The following is a 24,171-nucleotide window of genomic DNA, read 5'->3' as shown; positions in this document are numbered from 1 at the left end:
CATTGCCATGCACCAGCCTTGTTTAGCCTCAGGGTTCAGTCGTACTTTTGGTAGATGAGAGCACACAATTCAAGCGACACCGCAAGCAGAAGCAAATGGTTTTGGTAACTGTGGCCTTGAACGGTAACATAGCTATTTCGGGTGGCAGTTCGGAATAATAGCTTCTCAAGAAAGATGTTAAGAAATCGCTTCCAAATAACGTTTGCCTTTCTCGTTATTTAGGTGAGTTGCCTTTATTATTTCAGACCTACAATAACAACAGAATATACGAACAGGACCGACGCAACAGGTAAACTTAATTAGCATGAACTTGCCGCCACTGTATAATTAGCAAAAATACAGACACGCAAGCATTGCATATGGGCCATTCAATCTTTCCAGAACAGCGCAGATGCAGGGCATCAAAACTTTTGTCTGTCTCCTAGGTGCTTTTAAAATACCTTGGCATTCTTTGGATACTTTACGCATATTTTGGGGCTATGTATGTATGTATGTATGTATGTATGTATGTATGTATGTATGTATGTATGTATGTATGTATGTATGTATGTATGTATGTATGTATGTATGTATGTATGTATGTATGTATGTATGTATGTATGTATCGATACGTTCTCCCGCCTACCTGCGCTCACTTGGTAGTCCGTGGTCAAATGGTTAGCACATCAGGTTCTTGTGCTGTGGTAACAGGGTTCGAAAACAACCATCAGTCACTGAATTTACGCCAATGTGTGCAGACGTGCCGCTCTTCAACGACTCTCGTTAGCGTCGACATGGGTGACCGTAGACGCGGGAGCGGGTAGGTACCGTTGTTCGAATAAACTGTTTGACAGGGATTTGGAAAACTGGGTATGTACCACTCTGTCCGCGCTGGTTTTCAATGAACGTCTTTGCTGCGAATTTGGGTCACTCAGAATGTTCCAGTACGTCTGTGCGAGTACGCTTGTGCCGCACTTCAATGAACTTATTTGACGCCACTTTGGGTAAGCGGGTACTTGCAACTGGGAACGCGCCATACTAGTGTGGCGCAAAGGATCCTTTACATTTCTGCGATGCTGAGCCCACTTCACCCACTAACCCACTTCACAACTGGGCTAGACAGCAACCCAACCATTAGAAGGCTGTGCCTGCCACAAATGCTCTGCGTATGTGTCGCTTTTCAATGCACGTCTTTCACACCAATATTTTCGCGGGCTGCGCCATGAATGCACTAGGTATACCGCTCCTCAACGAACGTCTCGCTAACTAGGATCACTGAGTATATGCCACTGGGTGTGGGGCTAGAGAGGGAACAAGTCTCGGCGTTCGCAAGTAGCGGCGTGTCACACTTCTCGTCGCGGAGACCACGCGCGGACTTCTCGGAAGTAACGCTAGATGGCACCGAGTGTGCAGAAATAAACACAGCAGAGGAGCACGGTAGCCGCATGACGCGTTTCTCAGCGTTCGCACGCGCCGGCGCGTCATGCATTTCGGAGGCCACGTGCATGGCTTCGAGGCGGTGGCGCTAGATGGCGCGGAGAGTTCTTAGGAAAATATTGTTGAAATCACAACATAGCTAATCAAAAACCTCGGTCCAAAGAGCAAGGCACTGCTGACTAATGCCATAGAGCTAGTGATTAGAACGAAGGAAATTCCATTTCAATGGCGTGAAAGCAATGCAAAGGCAAAGGCTGCACGGGTTCGCACAAGCCTGTTACAGTATCGCCGGTAACACATAGAATAGTAATGCAAGTCATAAAATCAGCACTATCGAAGTGGGTGAAGAATGATGCACTGGGGGAGCTACAATATGTGTGCGGACTAAGCAGGCGCTAAGCAGAGAGATCTCAGTCGCTCAGAATCGACCGTCACGGATAACATTTCTAGGTATTAAAGGAGCCTACGACAACGTACGCAGGAAATTTCTATGGGTTATTCTCCAGCGCGAAGGCATGCACTATGATTTCCTGGAGCTGCTGAGGGAGATAGAGACAACCGAGTACAAATTTTAGGGGAAGGCCGGAAATGTAATGAAGTGGTGAACACTCACCAAAGATTAAGGCAAGGATGTCCTCTGTCTTCATTGCTGTTTACTCTTTGTGGTAAGTTCACAGAAATAGCACTGCAAAAAAGTGAATTAGGCTTTGATTTATTCTACATGAGTAAAGGATAAATGGCGACACAGAAGGGTCCCGGACTGATGTATGCGGACGACATATTGCTGTTAGCGGACAATACAAGATTTACAGGCACTCGCGAATATCTGTGGCAACGCAGCGACATATGTCGGCCCTAAATGTAGCATAGAGATCCCGGGAATTAAATTTTTATTGAAGAGACGAGTAATAACGGGAGTTGAATTCAACAAAAGTCATACCAATAGCCAAGCAATATGAATACGTCGGCATATACATAAGCATAGGATAGACCTACTCAAGCACCCACGAAAATCATATGAAAACAAAGGCGAAGCGCAATGCAGCAGTAATGAAACATAGACGACTTTGAGGCTTCAATAAATATGCCCTGGGGCGTGCAATCTAGAAAGGAGAAATGGTGCCAGTGCTAGGGTTCGCAAAAGGCATTCTGTCTTTACAATTGGGTGTCCTGTGGAGGTTGAAAGTGAACCAAAGAACGGTAGGCAGGGTATCATTGGGAGCCCAAAATGAGGTAGTGCAGGGTGACACGGGCTTGGCGTCGTTTGAAGTGAGAGAAGCACAGAGAATTATTAGTTCGGAAGAAAGCCCCAGGAAGATGGATCAAAGTAATAGTCGGCTAAAATTCGCAAATATCTCCACCTGAAAACTGTGGATGCAGAATGGGGAAGAGGTAAAAAAAGTTGGCAGCCAAGTGTAGGGTAACTGAAGGTATATATAGACAACGAGTAGCCATCAGAAAGAAAGTGAGAGAAACGGAGACAGCGAATTGGATGTAAGGAATGAAAACAAGAAACAGCATGGAAATTCACAAGAATGACAGGAAAGAAATGAGAAGGGAAAAACTGCGCCATAACAGAAACAGTTTTGCCTCGCCACTTGAGGTTCGAGCTCGTTGCCGAAAGTCAAAAACACGCCGCAGAAAATATTCGCAACAAGATGAGGCATGGGCATGCTGCAACGAAAATCAGCAGAGTACTCAGCACATCCTAATGGAATGCCGAAGAATTGCCACATCCCATCCCCATCTCCTCCCCCCCCCCCCCCCCTCCGTGAGAGCAGTAGGTAACGTAGGCCTTCTAGAAGCGCTTGAATTTGACGTGGGCGGAAGCACGAACCGGTCAGCGTCGAGATAAACAAGATCTGTTTAAAGTATTGGGGGAAAAAAGCCGGTACAAGATTATTACGACCTGATCCGTTACAGGCAGAGGTAGCGGTACAAGCTAAATGGAGCAGTTTCGAGGCAGTAAAAGAAGAAAGGTTAAGGAGATGTATACAAAAGGTCTAGCACGAAAAGCACGTGTAGCATACCTGATTAAATAAAGCAGGTTAGGTGATTATTTGTCACCGGTCCGTTTCAAAGGAGGTGCCAATAAGTCATGATCATCGAAGCGCGAAAGAGGCGTCCCGCTGCAGCACACGCTTGGTGCATATAAGTCGCTTTGTCGGTGGAAGCATGTTGTGTTGCTGTATCGATTCAGTGCACGCGCATTACCGTAGACAGTCATCGTGAGATGGACTCTGCTGCGATTTCGATGCGAAAGCATCAAATGGCCCATTAGGTGAGAAAGCCGGCGTCTCTCGCGTGGACAAGCGAAAAACGGCACCTAAATTCCTATTGGTTGCGACGCCACGTGACAAACGCGCCTCGACAGAGCAAGGCGGGCGAAGGGTACAGCTGCTTCACGATGGGCACCAAGTGTTGCGTGAAGGTGAGGCCATCGCCTCAACGACACGTCAACTTTGCATCAATCCCAGCAAGATGAAAGCGCTGACGTCAAATCACCCAGGCTTACTCAGGAGCGTCGCCATTACATTTTACGGCAGTGACGCCATCTGGCACGACCTCACGGATCGAACCGGAGCAGCCTTCTAAGAGGCGTCGATCAAGCGTCTCAGCAAGAGAGTGCATAACTTGGAGGACCGCTCAGCGGTGTTCAATTGGACATTATTGCTTTCGCATTCACAACTCATAAGTGCTTAGGAGTCCTCGGAATTTCTTATTCTTTATTTCCCCTTCTGACAAAATAATGATAGCGTCACGTAAGGTCGTTGCTTCACCGAACGACTGCCCCTGCAAAATGTCAGCAACACAGTAGGCAGCACAAAAATCGGGCATTATATGATAAATAAGTTTCTAGAAGACACGAGCTGGCACCAAACCCTGGGAAGTATTTAAAGCTAAATGTAAAGGCTTCTCCACATAACTTCAACGACACGACAACGTAATACAACACATAAAAAGCGAACAAATGGCGTAGTGAAGATTTATACAGCTGTGCAGAAGATGCAACGGTCTTCGAAATCACGCGCTTGATACCCGCCGCGGTTGCTTAGTGGCTATGGGGCTGGGTATCTAAGCGCGAGGTCCGAGATAGAATCCCGGCCACGGAGGTCACATTTCGATGGGGACGAAATGCTAAAACACCCGTGTACTTAGATTTACGTGCGCGTTACAGACCCCCGGGTGTTCCAAGTTTCCGCAGTTCCCCACTACGGCTTGCCTCATAATCAGAAAGTGGTTTTAGCACATCAAACCCCATAATTTTTCTTTTTTCGCACGCTTGATCGAGGTATGTTTCTGGTGCAAATTGTTGTTACGTAGGCATACTAAAAGTAAAATTCGACTGAAGCGCAAGTTATCGAAGCCCGCTAAGTACTGTGTTCAAAGGGTCGATCGTAGATAGTTCTAGGCATGGCCGCTTACATGGCGACGAATTCAAATTATTGCCTGGAATACCTGCGGTCGTTTGTCACAATTAGTTTGCTTTTTCGTGTTCTAGCACGTTTATGAAAGCGGTGTAAGCTGATATTTAGTTTCGCCTGATCCACTTTTATCCACGAACTTGCCGAACCGAAAAAGTCAGCCCAATACCAACCACCATCACTGCGCCAAACGTCACAGTGTATAACTTATAACAACGTTCCCCGTTTCACCGATTTTTCCTTCTAGGTGTTCGTATGGTGTAAGAGGCTTTTCCCCCTGCTAAAACGAAGCCGGCTACACTAAAGGAGGCGGATATATAACTAGCTCGTCCTTTCCGGAATACTATATAGTTGCTTAGGGCCATCTTTCGATATAGCGTGCCGCTAATTTTGCCCATTTTTCGTTTTCGGGTGTCATATCTACTTGTCGGATACAATTAATGTGATCGCTCTGTTCGCTTGCCATGTCTTTGCAGTGTCCATGGACGCCCGACCTGTGCTTATCCCAATCCTGTCCTCGGTGGTTTGCTTCCCTATCGTAGCGCTTGCTGTGATCTGCGCCCTGAGATACCGGGCCCAGAGGCTGCGCCGAAAGGAGCGCCTGCGCAGACTGCGCGGGGCAGGGTATGTATGACTATGCACATTTTCTATAAAACGTAACTTCTAGGAAGTGGCGCCGAGAAGGTATGCCAGCGCCTTGCACGCGCGAGTTTTGATTACAAGATACTGCGGCTTTTCATGCTGCATATTACTTGATATACGTAACATTGTTGTAGTCGTAGCGCTAGAGCGTATATAACGAAGCGTTTTCTAGATAAAAAGTACGGTTCGCATAATCCTGTAGCTTGCACGACGGTCTGTCATTGTCTTTCTGTGTAGAAATGCTTGCTTGAACTATTACTCTGCCCCCTCCCGCCCTTCTTGTTTTACACTACTAGTGCGCCAGAGAGAGAGAGAGAAAACTTTTATTGTGAAGTTTGAGTGGAGTTTTCCTTCCCAGCGGTGTGGGCTAGCGTGGCGTCTGCCTTGCCGCGACGCTATCAGCCCATTCCGCCAACCGTATCTGGTCTTGCGGGTTGGAAGTTTTCGTCTTCGTCTCCCACTCGTCATGTGTGGGAGCTCGCCTAAAGAGTTCTCTCGGGGGAGGGTTCTAATGGGCACCCCCACAAGATGTGAGCTTGGTCCGCCAGGGGGCAGCTACAATGCTTGCAGTTTGGTAGATGTTCACCACCGGTCATTGCAGCTAGCCTTTTTGGACTAAGTACAGATCTAGTCTGTACTGTCCTGAGGTTAGTGGCCTGTATTGTTGTTAGTGTCTCGTGCGGGGATGGATATATTCGCCTGGATTCGCGGTAATAAACGGTCATTTCGTTATAGGTGTGCCAGAAAATTTTGTTCTTTAAACCATATTTCAGTGATTTTTTAGGGCTCTAAACTCTCTGCAACGGCAGCAACCTCTCAGATAAGACACTGGCGTTTTCTTTGTTGGAGACAGAGACTGACGTCCACCGTATGCGGTTTATTGTTCGAAGGCCTGTGGCTAAGGTGGCACGGACACGAGCTCTTGCATTAGGCGTTCTCAACCTCTTCTTCTTCTATTGTTTTCAGTGCGTTCCCGCGGCCGCGTTGCATGTGTGCGCTTCAGGAAGGCAGACGGGCTGTACAGGACGTCGGACCTGCTGGCCATTCGATAATAGTACGTATCAGAGATGACCGCACCAGAGCGTCCATTCCTAGAAACGCGTGAAGGCGGAATCAACTTGCTGTGTTTAGCATAGCGTAGGGACAAGAAGTATGCGTTTTTATACCGCTTCCAAAGCCACCAAATAAGCTTTTCCTGATACCAGAGTTGTTTTCGGAGCGGTTGGGCTAGCTGCGGCTGCTGCGCGTAGCAGGCCTTCTCAAAGGTAAATTTGACATCCTCGCTAAAAGCTGTCGAGATGTTGACTGCTGGACTGCTGTTCCGAGCACTGCTTCATTAGTAATGTTCGGTGTCCTCACTGCGATGGCAGTAAAAGGAGTGGTGATGATTGTGCCGCCACGAGTTCTGTGTCGCCCGCACTGTGTCCACTATGTAAGTGGAAGGAATATCCTCCTCATCAAAGAGGCCGGCGTCTTCCTGGTGAAGGACTTTTGATGTAAGAACTACGCGCATTCATTGCTTTCGTCTTGCAGTAGACTGCGACATTCATAAGTGGTTCAGCAACCGGTTTTTCGCGCTTGTTAGCCGGCGACAACCTCTACATCAGCCGGCATTCAAACGACTTCGCCCCTTTCAGAACCTGTTACGGTTTTCTGTCACAATTTGTCGTCCCTCGCAGGCTTTCGTTGAACTCACTCCCTTCCTCAGTGAAAAGGCAGTTTCCATAGATGGTCGATTTCACCACGGGCATGTGGCTGCTATCTACATCCCTGTACTGCCCGCCGCGGTGGCGTAGCGGGTATGTTGTGCTGCTAAGCGCGAAGTCGCTGGATCAAATCCCGGCTGCAGCGGCTGCATTACGGTGGGGGCGAAATGCAAAACCGCCGTGTACCGTTTACATCTACTTTGCCACTGCCCAGTTTATTTAATACGCCAGGGAGTCTTGCGTCGTGAGGGTCTGTATTGTTCACCTATCGCGGCGGCTCAATGGCTTCGGCATTCTGCTACAAAGCACAATGACGCGGTTTCGATTACCAGCTACAGCATTTGCACTTCGACGAGGGTAAAAAAAAAATTACGTGGATTATTATATTAAGATGAGCGTTCAAGAAAACCAGAGGGTCGAAATATATGGGCGTGGAGTAGTCCATCACAGCGTTCCTCATAACCCACGGTGTAGTTTCGGAACGTTAAACACCGCAGTTTAAGAAAGCGCGTGTAACTGGCAATCTTTTAAACAATCATTGCCGCATGCGCATGAGGGAACCCTATAGTCGAGACACTCGAGTGCTATCGATTCAATTTGACGAAATTTGGAGGTTAAAATGCGGTAGAGTAACGATAATTTTATAGCGAATAGTCTTTTCACGTTCCAAGGACGCCGTGTGGAGGTCTACGGAGAAGTTTGCCCATCTGGGGATCTTTGACGTGCGCTACGATTTACACGGGCGTCTTCGCAGTTTGCCTTCATTCAAACTGCAATCTCTGGAGCTGGGTATTAGCTCGCAATTTCGAGCTGAGTATACTAGTGCCGTAGGTACTCAACTACCCCGAACGGTGAGAGAGTAATGGTTATACAGCCATGTGAATGTGATGAGTGCGGATATGAGTGCAACGAGTCTCCACTACTGCCACTACTGCCACTCCACTACTGCGCGAAAGGTCAGACAACTTTACAAAGGTAACTTTTGTGGGCCCTTTCGCTGTCTGCACGTTCGCCTGCGAAAGAGAAATTATAGAGATTTACCGCAAAATGCCCTTATAGCTTCTCCAAGCACTTTGAACTTGCCTGCCCCTTTCAGAGGTCGAAAGACAAATACAAGCGTCATCGCCTAAGTATTTCCCGTAAGCGCGGTTCCCTTCAGAATTAGAGCGCTTCGGTCTTCCTTCCCCTGAAACCTGCTCTTTTGCGGCGAGATTTCCAAGAAATCGCGCGTAAACACACGTAAGCCGCGCGCGTGCGCGTGAGCTATTCGAAGAAACGCCCACTTTCCAAGCATTCCTCGTGTTTACCGGTCGCATGTGCGGCGTGCGCAGGAAAGACTGGCACAGTCAAACCTCGTTTGAAAATGCCAGTCGCTTTCAAAGCCGTAGGACCAACACAAAGGAATACAGTGACGGAGAAGTTCCCGTGAATCCTAAATTCCAGGAGGTTTTGCCCGAATATTGCTTCCGTTTTTCTCCGCTTCGGTGCCGCTGCACCGCAGTGCTCCTGCACAAGCACGGGCACAATGCTGCAGGCGTATCGTAGTCAGACCACGTATGCGGTTGTCTCACCAAAACAACATGAAGTGCCGTCGCAGCTGTCGGATGCCTTGCATGGAATAAAGCGTCTGTGAAAATGTTGACGTAGGTACAAGCGTTTCCCTTACTTGTAAAAACGGCGAATGTTTCGTTTTTTTTTGTTCGTTGACTTTTGTTCCGACGTCTCTCATACAACTAGTTAAATTCCGACTGATTTGTTTGCAGCGCTTGTAGAGTATTTCTGCGTTTCATTATTTTGCATAGCTTAAGTGTACCATTGCTCTGAAACGCCACCTCGGTTTCTTAGGTAAATATTTAGAATCTAACCCTTCCCGCGTGGCCTTGCACAACCGAATATTTCGCTGTTTGCTTTTTCTGATGCTAGTGAGTAAAAACTGGTAGCTGCACGCATTGAACAATCTGAATTTTTGTACCGATGACGCATGCAGCAGAGATTCAGCCTTGCGGCAATGTTACCTAAAATGTCGCCGCATGATAGACGTATTGGTGCTTGATTTATATGAAGAGAGAATTTCCGCCTTTTTTTTTTTTGCAGGCATGCTTGGCAATCCGTCAAAAATAAAGGTGCGCTTGTAGATTCCGAACATTGCATCTACCGCGAGTATATCTGTCAAAATATATGTGTGGAGAGCGCTAACCAAGTGTGCGTTAGGAGTGTTGCCAAAAGTTCTACTTGGAAAACAGTTTAGCACAGGCAGACAGGTACAAGAAGCACACATTCGCACCGTGGGGCATGCTAAATTCGACACTTTTTTTTCTGAAAATTTACGCCCCTTGTGCCAACTGTTCATTCGCCCAGCACTCCTGCTAGAAACGTGACACTGCTCCTTGTAAAATGGCGTTCTCTTTATATGGCAAATCAAGAGCCACTGTGCTTGCAACATGTTTCGCCACTCCTTCTGACAGCTTATGCTTCTATATTTCTCCGACAGCTTGGTGAGCATCCTCAAACAGAGGGTAATGGTGGCCGCCTCCGTAATTTCTAACTTTTACATTCTCTCTCTCAAGTCGATCGTTTAATCAGCTTTCCATCTGTCGAATGTGCTTGCTTTCACATGGAAATGCCCGTTCATAGACAACCATATATGCGCATTTGATGAACTGGTTGGGATGCCTCATTGACAAAACAGGCACAGAATTTCGGCGGGGATCAATAAGCCGACGCCTCTTGCTCAGTTTATCCGGTGCAGAAAAAAAAAAAAACTGCATGTCGCATTCACTCGACTAGCAATATTCTTGAAGTGGCGCCTAGTCTCATGCAAGAACAGCATAACTGCAAACTTTACTTGTAGCGGTTTGTCGAAAAGCGTTAACTAGAGGGCTTATTTCTCTGCGAGACATACTGAGGATGCCCTCCGCAACAGAGACCTGCGAGGCCTTCCGACATCCAGCTGAGGGCGAACGTTCCGACTGCTTTTTTAGGAATGCGTACAATTTCTGGTGGAGTGACCTCTTCGGGGTATTACTGACACAAAAATTAGCATTTCGTCGTTGAGCCAGTTTGGAATTGGCAGACCTAAATTGTAAGAGGGGCTTCTTAACTCAAAGTGATACACGCGTCCGTGGCGCCGGTCGTACAACTGAAGCTGAACCTAAAGAAACTGCATGTCTTCGGTGGGTATGCAGCTTTCGATGAAGAAGGGGCCGTGAATGTTAGACACTTTGAGTCCTGTTGTGTTCAAAATGTTCCATTTTGCGAAGCCATCGCGTTTCACTTTGTGAGTCTTTGCAATAACCAATATATAAAAGCATAGCGTCGAGCATAAAACTACAGCTTGAGACATACTTTATGTCTCTACGATGCAATGAGCTGTGAAAGCGGTCAGTAAACATCCAGCAATACTTCTTGCCTTCGCACGGGAAAAATTTGCGAGATCTTTTTTTTTCAGTTCAGTGTTGTTATTGCGGAAAACTGAAAAGAATGTACAAGCATTTTATGCTTTCCTGAAAAGAAGACACATAAGATTGAATAGTTCTGAACGACTCTGAGACCGTACGGTTCACAATAGTATTTGTGCGATGTACGATCACATCGGAAAGACTATTGAAGTCGGATTTAAAATGACCACGCCCATAAACATGTGTCGGCCACCCTCTCGTTGACCCTTTCGGTTTACACGTATACTACAACTGCACTTTTATGGCTTTCGGAGCCGTCGCTACGGTCTGTAGTGTTCGAGAGGCAAATCCTTCGAAGCTCAGGCTTCGCTAGGTTTTCCTCTACATTATGCACAGGGTGACGCCGTTCCTTAAAAGGATAAGTGCAAACTCTTTGCAGCATCAGGCTGCGCCGCGTGATGGTTTGCAGTGGATTAGATGACAAGTGCTACTGGGCTTTCATCCATTATTTCTGATGGCGCGGATGAGGTAAATGCGTTTACCAGGTCACTTCGAAGTACGCGACGCAGGCAACAAAAGTTCTGTCGAAGAACGCTGCAATACCGCTGTACTGCTCAAAATTTCAGTGTTCCACCTTGCCTGAAGCATCCATAGAAGCTGCGCTGCCCTCCACCGGTAGAGACCGGAATTTCCACGCACAATGATTCTTGGGACATTGAAATTATGTTTTATGCAGTTCCTGTAGCCACTAACTTTTTTTTCAATTAAGTAGTGAAAAAATGTCGTCTAGTATGAGGTACCAATAAACGCTTTTATCGTGCGTGACAGCTGGCTCTAATACTTGCAGCTTTTGACAAGCGCACATATATATATATAGAGTGACGAGAGCAATACAGGGCCACGACGTTTGTGCCTCTAAAATCTAAAGATGTGATCCAAGTAGCCTACCAAGGCGCACATTTGCTTTGTGATATTTGTTTGTAGTAATAATTCATGTGTAAGTTATAACTTAATAAAACACAAATATATTTGCTTAGGTCCATTCTTTATGTAGTTTTAGAGCTGCAGGGTTTTGGCGATCAGTTAAATCTTTCTTTATAGCCAGAATTGTGCTAATAACAGAAGTATTCTTGTTTTATCTCTTTATTCTTGGACGTACTAGTAGCAGCGCACACCTTGATAAATAAGATTGGTTTTTTAGAAGGTAGCAATCTCTTTAGAATTTCTCAGAAGTTGTGTGTGAAGTATCGAAGGAGCATCTCAAAAAGGGCATATAAAAGGATAATTCAAAATTTTGTGAAAGTACTGAAATAAAAAAAAAAATCTTAGATATTCAATGGATGCGCATTACTCTCACTTTTTTTACTTAAACTATGAAAGGAATATGCAGATTAGGTGGCATGCACATAAGCCATAGTTATGCCAATGCTATGCGGGAAAGCCATGTTTTCGGAAACTCGAAAACGATCATGTGTCCGTTCTGCAAGTAGCGTTTCTTTGGGTCCTTGCAGCAAATGCTTGGTTATTTTTTTCTACTTTTATTTACGCTCTTCACGCAATGGTTGTGAAGCTGGAGAGCCTCCACAATCTTCGTCATAATCGATTATGGTGCTGTACTAGCTTCTCTCTCTAAGCAAGCTTGCCTAGTCGTGCACCTTTATCTGACACTAGAGCTGTTAAGGGCTTTGTTCGCTGTTTATATAGTAAGTACTGTGCAGTAACCTGCGGTGCTCCACACTATTGTACAGTAGTGAGTAAGGTAATTTGCACACGAGGTGTTAAACTAGCAGACCAGACAACTAGTCAGGTTTCTGCGGAAACGTAGTCTGAAATTTACTGCGTGCTCTTGTGCGAGTGAAAATTCCATACCACGGGAACAATTTCTCATAATAAGTTCTACATGCACTGTGCGAACGCTAAAGAATAAATACAACCCACTGCAGAAAAATAATTAATGGTGCGTTTTGTACCAGTCAAAGAAATTAATTAGAACAACAATCGCTCCTGTGCTTGAACCGATGTTGGAGACATCGTTAATGCAAGCTACACGTCAGAGCGAGAGGTTAGATAACCCGTCAAAATCTTCTGTGTCTTGACTGCTGCATTCGTATAAAAATTACGCATCAGAGTGTGCAAAAGCACAGATTTTCTCGTTGTTATCTTGGGGAAGACATAAGAGTAATTACTAATTTTGTTGACGTTTTATTTTCGAAGCTGCCGATTGTGCCAAAAGTTGCAAAATCTGACCAACGGTAAAGGTGGCTGTCTTCATGTTATAAGGGGCATGGTGTTGCTTGTAAAAAAGTTGCAGCTACAGTGTTTCACGTGCGGAAAAGCTGTTGATAAAACTTATCGACTTCCTCGGGCCAGGTAAGATACGAGTTAATTACATGCACATAGGTTGTGGATACTCGCGCCAATAGGTTGCCGCTGCAAGCCTTTGTTATATTAGCGCGGGTCGCCTGATTTATTAGATGCAGGTAATCCTTACTGCATGCATATGTGAGTTTTCTTTTATAACTGACGTACAATTCAATCGTTTCTTTACTGGAGTATCTTTAAAAAGGCAATCATACCAAGCAGCTGTGTGTTTCGTTCATGATGTTGCTTTCACGAGTTATGTCGATCCCCAAACTTCTTTGCCGTTTTTTTTTTCCTTTTCTATCACACTTTAAGTAAACAATGACAACTAGGGGCAAGTGTGTTCAATGAAGCTAATCTGTCGACGCCGAAATAAGCGCGGCCTCGCGTCTCGCCGAGGCGCATTTCTGAAGGTTTTCGCGAATAGGAACCCCACTGGAATGCCACCCTTAGTGTCACGAAGTATTGGTCCAATGGGATGGACGTGTGACTCGTATGCCGGTTAGGGTAATGCCTCCCGGCCCTCCACATTGTGCATCGCCTCTTGCTAATTTGCCTGCGCACGTTTCGCCTAACGGCGTGGCGTGGGCAGTGGATGAGATTTTGGTTCTAATGTTCCTCGTCAGTAGGCTAAATTGTGTCAAAATATTTTGAGAACGGCGTGAAAGGCAGCAGCCTCTTTGTACGTTTCTTTTTTTCCGGCAGTTTTCTCAAAAATTTGCAGAGGGAGATGATCTCGTGCTTGTCAGATAGGAGTGACGTCTTGTGAAGTGCAATAACGTGCTAACTTGGGCTTGCTGTTACATGTCTGAAGGTGGTTTGGGAGGAGCGAACGATGTTTCAAACCGAGCTCCCGACCGCTCACCATAGTTCAGGACGTAAGAGTGCTGCACTGTGCCTGTCATGTTTACGTACAAATAACTGTCTATCAACACTCTGTATTTGAAGTCTTGCTATCTTCGAAATTGAAAGCGCGTATGGCGTCCCGTTTGGATGGTAAGAAGTAACGAAGGCGACGGCAGTAGGCGAAAGTTTCGCCTCACGGGTAGCTGACTGTGTCGGCTTGGAGAAGCAAGTACGACAGCAAGAAATATTATGATTTAAGAGTTATCTCATCCTTCTTGTATTCCCTTTCAGTGATGCTGTACGCATTTGTGTACGCAACCGGTCTTGCAAGTTGCATCCCGTGTTTGCAAGGAAGAAATGTAAGAAATGTTTATCGAATGCGTAGTGCTCTACTTAAACTATATCTTTGTTGTTGTTGGTCTAGAGGTTATCTTTATTGCATTTGAAATGTTTACTTCGTTTTATCTACAAATGCTTCAAAATGCGCAAATCTGCAATATCAACTCGACACTAGATTTGATGGCTACCTACAGGGTGCTGTAATAATCACATGTGATCGAAATGTACGGTGTTTGTGTAATAAAAAAATTTAAAAAAGAAAGGGAAAGCAATAAAGAGAGACGAAAGAAAAACATGGACGTGGAGCTTATGGTAAATTGATCCCTCTGTATGACCGAAATCTGCTGAGTATTGCACTGGCATTTTGCTGGTTGCACCACCACATTTGAATGAATGTGCGGCATGCCGCGTTCCCTTAGCAATGGTGAAATAATATATTTTATTTTTCGTTCTCTCAATACTTGCGGCCAATATTTACCGTCTGTCTGCACTCCGAAACGGTGACTCAATTCTTTTGAGGAATAAAAATAAAAAAAAACGAGACGTGATATGAGCGAGTGAATAAGTCGTAATTTGGTATCACTATAATTACGAGGGCTCATCAGAACTTGCACAAAACATCATGTCACTATTCTATATTTTAGTGGGGTCCGCAGCGCACTGAAATACAGTTCAGCAAATTTCACAATGTATGGACACACCAATATAATTCCTGAATGCACGGGTCCAAGACGTTCTTGAATTTCTATTGAAACCGCCATGTTTCTTTCATATATATTGCCACATGGTGTGGCGGAGCAAGGGACTGAAGAAGAGGAGAGCGGAGTTCGTCTCGGCATCGCGCGTCGCCGCTTACGCTTTCGTAAAGTGCAACCGTCTGTATCTTCATTCAGCTTGTATACTTCAGCAGGGTATACGCGATAATTTGGTGGAGGTGCTGGGTACGCTCAACTTATACAGGAGACCCCGCTGGGCAGCAATAACCCCGCCCCACAGTTGGAGTTTACTCCAGTTCACCGCAAAAGCCGGCGAATCCGAGGCCTCGCCCCAGAATTCAGAAACCTCCAGGAAAAAGCGATGACTGCGACCACTGCGACTTCTACGGAACGGGTGACACCGATTTACCTAACGCTGCTGAACCCCCAAGTGCCGACGGCCTTTCATGGCGACACATTTGAAGACGTTGAAGACTGGCTGGCGGAGTTCGAGCGCGTGGCTGCGTTTAACGAGTGGGACAACAACGTCAAACTCAGGAACGTCTACTTCAGCCTCCAGGATGGTGCTCGCACGTGGTTTATGAACCGCGAAAGTGCCCTGTCATCCTGGCCTGAGTTTCAGCGCAAGCTACTAGAGACTTACTCCAGCCCCGATCGCCGGGAAAAAGCAGAGCGGGCCCTTCAGTCACGCGTTCAAAAGCCCAATGAGAGCGTCACCATGTACGTGGAGGACATGACGCGTCTCTTTCAGGGTGCCGATCCGAGCATGTCGGAAGAGAAGAAGGTGCGTCATCTGATGAGAGGCGTAATGGAGCAGCTCTTTGGCGGTCTTGTTCGGAATACGCCCAAGACTGTTGCGAAGTTCCTCACCGAAGCCACCGCGATGGAGAAAACCCTTCAGCAACGGTCGAACTTGTACAACCGACAAGTAAATGCCGCTTGTACTCCGGATACGGCGGTAGGCTTCGGGTGTGACGTCGCCTTGCTTTGCGAGCTGATTCGCTGAGTGGTTCGCGACAAGCTGCAGAAGCACCACGGTGCGTCGCCACCTCCAGTCAGCTCCCTCGCCAGCGTCGTACGCAAAGAAGTACAGCAGGCACTGCAGGGATCTCTTTCCAGCAGTGACGCACCACCTCTGCCAAGCGAATCCCGGCGCAAGACTTACGCAGAAACCTTAATGAGCCCCATCCAAGCTTTCGCACCTACTTATGTGGTGCCGCCAGTCGCGTTGCAATCGGCGCAAGCCGCTCCGACAACTCCGCTACCGTACTTCGACGACTGCCGAACACGCGCGAGGAAATCAGAGGTTTGGCGAGCATCCGATCGACGACCGCTGTGCTACCACTGCGGCGAAGCTGGTCATGTGTATCAGGAGTGCCCCTACCGACGACTCGGACTGCGAGGTTTTTCTGTCGGTTCACCTCGACCTAGGTTCGGCCAAAGGCCACCCGACATCGCAGAATTCCTCGAACAGCAGCGCAGGCCGGGCCCATCGCAGTGGCAGTCACGCTCACCCTCACCGCGGCGATATTTCCCTGCTCGCGATACCACCTCGAGGACGACGCAAGGGCGATCCCCAAGTCCACGCCGGGAAAGCTGACGTCAGCGACCTTCCGAGGCGGGGCCGCTGATACTCGACGCGCTCAAGACCTCGTATCGTGCCGACCGCAGAACAACGAAAACACGATGACGCCAGAACCAGTTTCCGCAAACAAGATTTCACTGGACATATCTGTATTGATCGACGGCAGGAAAATGAGTGCACTTGTAGATACCGGCGCCGATTACTGTATTATTAGTGGAAAACTGGCGAGCGTTCTGAAAAAAGTTACGTTGCCCTGAAACGGGGCACCAGTTCGTACGGCAGGTGGCCACGTCGTCACACCGCTTGGCCTATGCAACGGCCAGAGTAGAAATTCGCGGGGCTGCTTTTCTCGCCACTTGTCTAGTTCTACGCGAGTGTTCCCGCGATTTAATTCTTGGAATGGACTTTCTCCGTGAATATGGCGCCAATATTGACCTCCGCGAGCGCTGCATCACTTTCTCGGCACAAAGGGCAACACAGACCGACGCCATTGGACACAGATCCGCAACTTCGCGTTTCGGACGAGAGCATCACGATACCGCCGCGTGCGAGTGTTTTGGTTCCGGTCAAGTCCGACGAGCTACAAGACGGTGAAGCCATTGTAGAAGGCAACATTTCTATGTTGCTGGCACAAGATATTTGTGTATAGCGCGAAGCATTGTGAACCTTCGTGATAGCCAGACAACGGTCCTCGTCACAGACTTTGCCTTTGACCATCGGTACATTTTTCGTGGAATTGCCATCGCCTACGCCGGACCATCAACGGACATCGTAGAGTGCTTTGCTTCTGAAGTGGACACAGACGACGGTTCGCTCAGAGACATCGATGTAAACTCCGAGCTTACCGACGACCAAAAGAGCGCACTGCATGAACTCTTGAACGAATTCCGCGCGTGCTTCGCTCGGGCTACTAAGGTGGCCCAAAACGCCAATCACGAAGCACCGAATAACGACATCCGCCGACGCCCGTCCCATCAAACAACAGCCTTATCGCGTCTCGCCGAAAGAACGTGAGGCAATTCAAGCCTAAGTCAAGGAGATGCTAGATGATGGTGTCATTCAGCCTTCGCACAGTCCGTGGTACTCCCCGGTCGTTCTAGTCAAGAAAAAAGACGGAACGCTTCGTTTCTGTGTTGATTATCGACGCCTCAACGCTGTTACCAAGAAGGACATGTACCCACTACCACGTATCCATGACTCTTCAGACAGGTTTCGGCGAGATAAGTATTTTTCGTCTCTCGATCTAAAGAGCGGTTACTGGCAAATTGGGGTCGATGAAAGAGACCGCGCAAGAACTGCTTTCGTAACTCCAGATGGCCTTTACGAATTCAGAGTACTTCCTTTCGGTCTCTCTTCGGCACCAGCAACTTTCCAGCGAAAGATGGACACCGTTCTCGCTGGTCTGAAGTGGCAAAGCTGCCTCGTCTATCTCGACGACGTGGTTGTTTTTTCGGCGACATTTGACGATCACCTGAAACGACTGCGGCATGTTCTCGAAGCCATCCGATCAGCTAATCTCACCCTTAAGCCTCAGAAGTGTCATTTCGGCTACAAGGAGCTGATGGTTATCGGACACGTGGTCAGCGCGGAAGACGTTAGCCCCGATCCCGCGAAAACTGCCGCTGTAGCCTCGTTTCCAACACCGACCGACAAGAAAGGTGTCCGACGCTTCCTGGGCCCTTGCGCATACTTACGGCGTTTCATCGAAAATTTTTTGACTCGCCTCGCGAAGGACGATGTATCGTTCGTCTGGTCCTCAGAGCAAGAGACTGCTTTCACCGAGCTTCGACAACGTCTGGTGTCAGCACCAGTTTTGGCCCACTTTGACGAGGAGGCGGACACGGAAGTTCATACAGACGCCAGTAACGTTGGTCTTGGTGCGGTGCTTGTACAACGGCAGGAAGGTATTGAAAGAGTGAGTGCCTACACATGTCGCACACTATCGCGCGGAGAGACCAACTACACCACCACGGAGAAAGAGTCTCTTGCCGTCGTATGGGCGCTGGCCAAATTTCGACCTTACCTTTACGACCGCCCATTCAAAGTTGTAACTGATCATCACTCGTTATGCTGGCTTGCAAATCTCCGGGACCTTTCTGGATGACTGGCACGGTGGAGTCTACGTTTGCAGGAGTACGACGTGACCATCGTTTACAAGTCGGGCCGCATACACGAAGACGCTGACACACTCTCGCGCGCCCCTATCGACACTACCGACCACGACATTGAGGACCACGGCGCTTTCCTTGGGGCCGTAAGCGGTACTGATTTGTCCACACGGCAGCGCGCAGACGACGCACTACGGCCTATATTCGAACATCTAGAAGGACGAAACCCATCAATACCCCGGCATATCGCTCGAGGATTGTCGTCTTTTTGTTTACAACATGGCGTCTTGTAAAAGAAGAACTCCGCTGCCACCAGCAATACCTACCTTTTGGTCGTTTCAGCAAACCTCCGTGGCGAAGTTATGTTCGCCTGTCATGACGAGCCTCCGTCTGGCCATTTGGGTTTTATGCGAACGCTTGATAGAGTGCGGAAATCCTACTACTGGCCGAAACTCGCCGAGTGTGTTAAGCGGTATGTCCAAGCCTGCCGTGAATGCCAACGCCGAAAGTCGCCGGCTGTGAAGCCTGCGGGATTGCTGAATCTGATTGACCCACCTGCCAAACCTTTCGACCAGGTCGGCATGGATCTTCTGGGCCCGTTTCCACTGTCATTTTCTGGCAACAGGTCGATAATCGTCGCCACGGACTATTTAACGCGGTATGCTGAGACAAAGGCGCTGCCTCGAGGCACAGCTTCCGAGGTTGCCCAGTTTTTCAGAGAGAGCATCGTCCTACGGCATGGCGCCCCATCGCACGTCATCACAAACCGAGGCAAAGCCTTTACAGCAAAGCTCATTGAAGGCGTTTTTAAACTCAGCTGCACAACCCATTGAAGGACAACTGCCTATCATTCGCAGACAAAAGGCTTGACCGAACGACTGAACAAAACGATGACTGACATGCTGTCTATACACGTAGACGTACAGCACAAGACGTGGGACGAGATACTCTCTTACGTAACGTTTGCCTATAATACTGCTACGCAAGAAACAACACGCTTCACGGCGTTTTACCTCGTTTACGGCCGTGAAGTTCAGACTATGTTCGAAGCAATGCTGCCGTGCCACAATATCGATCCTCTCGACCTCGCCCAAGATGCCGAATTTTTCGTGCAATGCGCGAAAGAAGCCGGTCAGCTTGCCCGATCGAGTGCACATAAAGCAACAACAGGGCATCCATGCGCACCGTTACAATCTCCACCATCCATATGTCGAGTTCCAACCTGGTGATCAAGATTTGGTCTGGACTCCCGTGCGCCGAAAAGGACTATCCGAGAAGCTTTTGAGTCGCTACTTCGGACCTTACAGAGTGGTGCAGCGAATTAGTGACGTGAATTATGAAGTCCTTCCTGACGGAAGCCAGCCTCCCCGACGCCGACAACCGCAATCTGAGATTGTGCACGTTGTGCGGTTGAAACCGTACTATAGCCTCTAATATTCGACGTTTTCAGCCGCTTCGGTTAGTTTTTGTTGTTGCTCATCCATCAGTGCCTTGTGACTATATGGAACACCACAGTGATTGTGACTATAGCCTATGTGTTCGCCCTAGAGCATCTCGGCGCTCTCAGGTCAAGCCTATGTATGCTTCCCATCTTTTTTTTTTTTTTTGAAGAGGGGGTAATGCCACATGGTGTGGCGGAGCAAGGGACTGAAGAAGAGGAGAGCGAAGTTCGTCTCGGCATCACGCGTCGCCGCTTACGCTTTCGTAAAGCGCAACCGCATGTATTTTCATTCAGCTTGTATACTCCAGCAGGGTGTACGCGACAATATTCTGCAATATGAAGCCCAGCTAATTAGTCTAAATTTACGTTTCAGTGAGTCCTAAGCGAATGGGCACTAATTTGCCGCACGCAAATGCTTTATTCTTCTAAAGATTGAACCGCATTGTCAGACTTCAACTGTTCGAGACGTTTCCTAAGAAGCAACCGTTGTTAATGGTTTCCTTCCGATTCCTTTATTTAGGAAAGCTCCAGTAAAGTATGCGGCGCCAGAAAACTTCTAATATTTAGTAAAGCAACGAATAGGGCTAGTTTGTGGACGTTTTTTATTTAGAACAGTAACTAATGCGACAAGAAACAATAACTAATGCTTAGGACATGGCTAGTCAGAGCTCCAGTTCGCAAGACTCCAATTAAGCGCCCGTGCGGCACAAGATTGGGGGGGGAGGGGGCGGCGGAGAGCTTTCGTTAAATGAACCGAGCCATAAGCCGTAAGTCTCCGGGGGCGCTGCTGCGAGCTGCAGATATGATTGCACGAAGATATGGTTCGGAGTTGCAGGGACTCGCGTTTGGAGCAAGCTGCGCGTTCGCACCAAGACACTGGTCACCAGTCAAATGAGCGCCGAGAAACTTCCGGCATAAATCAGCGGCGGAGATCCGCTCTGCTTAAAGGGCCCACCGTCCACTCGCGCAAGACCGAAGTTCTTTGTTACGACAGCCCCATCTGGCCGTGCGGTTCCCCCGCGAACGACGGCGAGCGTTGTGCGTGCACCGGCAGGGTCCTTGGTTGACGCCAATTTGGGCAGGGCATAAATTAGAGGTTTCCCTCCTCCTCCTCCGAACCGTGCTCTCCCTGTGAATTTTTTGCCGTACCGCGTGCTCTAGTGAACGCCAGCCCTTTATCGTGAGGTGAAAGTTGCCGCACTTATCAGCGCTGGCACGGCGTCTCTAGGCGGAAATCGGTAGCGCGAGGGTCGTGGCTACTCGGGCCGCCAAACAAAACAGTAAAATGCTCAGTGCTTCTCCTTGCACGGCCCTTTACTCGAGCGCGCGACTACTGCGTTTCTAGGTGCGATGAACGGCAGGAGAGGCGGAGGCCGCTTCACTGTAACGTTTAATAAACTACGCTTTAAACTTCGACCTTTCGAGCGTAGAAGCGCTAATTACATGCAGTAGACTCCCTAGGAAAAACACGCGCGCGAACGAAAGTTTCTGGTATAAGCTACTGTAGCTCTGAAGTTTTGGATTTGGCAATCAGGAGCGATTATCGGAATATAGTTATTTTAAGGACCTACGCGTGAACTATAGTAGGCTTGCTGTCGTGACTTCCCTTAACATATGCTTTGAAGCGCAGCTTTGTAGACGTGTGCAAATACTCTTCGTAGGCGGGCGTATATTGGATTAGAACCCCGGCTAGGCAAAGAAAAACGAATTTGCGAGAGTTGAGTAGAAAAGCCGAGGCGTGCTAATCCAAAATCTCACCAAATTCCCAAAAGCCCTCTTAGGCAGCTCAGCGTTTGTGGACCGGAAAAGCGCTCGCAATAAAATGAACTTGTGGAGCCATTTTTTTTAGTTGCTCTATCTTTCTACGTAGGCACAGAAGCTTTTTATACGTTCAGCTGTTCTTTTTTTTATGAAATGTCGCCGTTATAAGACGGCGAGTAGCTTAAGCAAGAAACTGGAGACGCGGAAACTCGCTCGAGTGCGCTTAGCGACAACGCATTTCGGCCACAAGAAAATACAAACGCAAGGTTTTTCGTACTATTCGTGTTTTACTAACGTAACTTGCTAGGCGCTATTCTTTAGAGACAATAAAAGTATCCGAGTAAATGTTATTGCGGTGAATTATTGAATCGGAGTTCTCGGTGGTGCAAGAATGCCTAAAGGCAGCCTCCTCGATCTGTCGTGTGCCCTCTCACCGCTTATGAATTAGACCACGCTTGATAGCCAAAGGAGTACGTTTACCTAGGTTAATTAATGACAGGGAACCCTGACCAGGAGAAAGAAATTCATTGAAAAATGGGCTGGAGAGCATACGGCAGACATTGTCAACTCCTGTCTGGAGAGAGAGAGAGAAAATTTTATTTGGTCCATTAAGGATTTTGCGTTCGGTCTTCGTCTTCATCGCTGCAGACGCTTGACCTTCTTAGCAGGGTTGGGCCCCTAGTCCAGGGCTCCACTGAGCCGCGCTGCTTCGCTTGCGTGCTGCACGATTGCCCTTTGGGCGGCGAGCTCGCAGCTGGTGAGCCGGCTCGCCCACTGCTCCGCACTCGGGGTTTTGTGTGGGTGGAATGTGTAGTTACGTTTACACTTCCAGGTTATATAGTAAAGCGTGGGGGTTGCCCCGCACCACGGGCATGTGTTCCTAAATTGTGTAGGATACATCTTGCTTAGTATATGTAAGTTAGAGAAGGTTCCCGTTTGCAGCCTCCGCCAACTAGCTGATTCCTGCTGTGTTAAGGCTTTGTGTGGTGGGGAGTATCTAATTATCTTGCCTCTGTGGTAGTTCAGTAACTCTGAATAGCCGATCTCGACGGTGAAGTGCGGTTCCAGGGCGTGTGGCCGCTCGACTCGGTACGTTATCTCGCGAGCCAAGCTGTCTGCCCTTTCATTTCCTTCTATCCCCGTGTGTGCCGGAATCCAGATTAGTTTGTGCGTTGCGGTGTGTCTGAGGTGTTCTGCCTTGCGGAGGATAGCTAAGGCAGCCCTGCAGATTCTACCCTTTGTGTAGTTCCTGCATGTCTCTTTTGAATCCGTTAAAATGACCATTGATTTGTCTTTTCGATAGCCCTCAGCCGCTGCCAGCGCAACAGCGACCTCCTCCGCTTCCACTATCCTGGCGCTACGTGTAGTTGCGCAGGTGATTAGCTTGCCTGCGTTGTCAACCACTATCCAAGCTGCCTTAATGTAATTTGTATGTCTATTCCATGGATTCAGTGTTGCATCCGTGAAAACCGTGTTTTGTAGTTTGGCTAAATGCCTTCTGGAAGCTTACCATTATCATTGAAAAGGAAGGTGTACAATCAGTGCATTTTACTGGTTCTGACATATGGGGCAGAAACTTGTAGACTGACGAAGAAGCTGGAGAACAAGTTAAGGACCGCGCAAAAAGCGATGGAACGAAGAATGTTAGGCACGACGTTAAGAGACAGGTAGAGAGCGCTTTGGATCAGTGAGCAAACGGGTATAGCCGATATTCTAATTGACATTAGCAGCAAAAATGGAGCTTGGCAGGTCATTTATGTTATGCGCAGGTTAGATAACCGGTGGACGATTAGGGTTACATAGTGGGTGCCAAGAGAAGGGAAGCGCAGTCGAGGACGGCAGAAGACTAGGTGGAGGGATGAAATTAAGGAATTCGCGGGCGCTAGTTGGAATCGCTTGGCGCAAGGCAGGGGTAATGGAGACCACAGGTAGAGGCCTTCGTCCTACAGTGGACATAAGATAGGCTCATGATGATGATAGCCAAAAAGAAAATTTGCTAGAATTGTATTGCTACCGCTCTTAAATAGAAGGAACTAATTACTGTTGATCCCTCGTTTTCGTAGCTCTGCTAAAGAAAGAAAAACAAAGAATGAAAAACCGTAAGTACGTTTCAAAAGTTACGAGCATCGAGAGATTTAGCTTTCTGTGACACGAGATACATTACCGTGGTAAGCAGGAAATTTTGCCGTCCGTACATCTGCGTCTAGTACCGCTAATTACCGCGGCAGTTTTCCATGATTGCCTAGTAACATGGCAGCGCCGTCACCACACGCTTCTATAAAAATTGCTACTTGATCTCCGTAATGACTGCAAGAAGAAGATATAAAATCAGCCATCTCTTAGTTGCATCTCCCGCTAAAGACAAAGTGTTAGGGAAGTTTTTTAAACAATTGTTTGACGATTCTGGGCCTCGAGAGACGGCACCAG

At 47.8% G+C, this 24,171-nt stretch overlaps 1 protein-coding gene across 3 annotated transcripts in view; it reads left to right on the top strand.

The window, feature by feature from the left end:
- Window positions 1-24,171, top strand: part of LOC126540946 (uncharacterized) — a 235,580-nt gene that overhangs the window by 188,261 nt on the left and 23,148 nt on the right. For all 3 annotated transcript variants that reach the window (XM_055076151.1, XM_055076152.1, XM_055076150.1), the window contains one exon: window positions 5,318-5,465. In XM_055076151.1, coding sequence (XP_054932126.1) covers window positions 5,318-5,465 — 148 coding nt within the window. The remainder of the gene's footprint in view (window positions 1-5,317; window positions 5,466-24,171) is intronic.

The sequence above is a fragment of the Dermacentor andersoni genome, chromosome 2 (assembly GCF_023375885.2).
Source record: "Dermacentor andersoni chromosome 2, qqDerAnde1_hic_scaffold, whole genome shotgun sequence".
Lineage (NCBI taxonomy): Eukaryota > Metazoa > Arthropoda > Arachnida > Ixodida > Ixodidae > Dermacentor > Dermacentor andersoni.
This window is presented reverse-complemented; position numbering and strand designations above follow the sequence as displayed.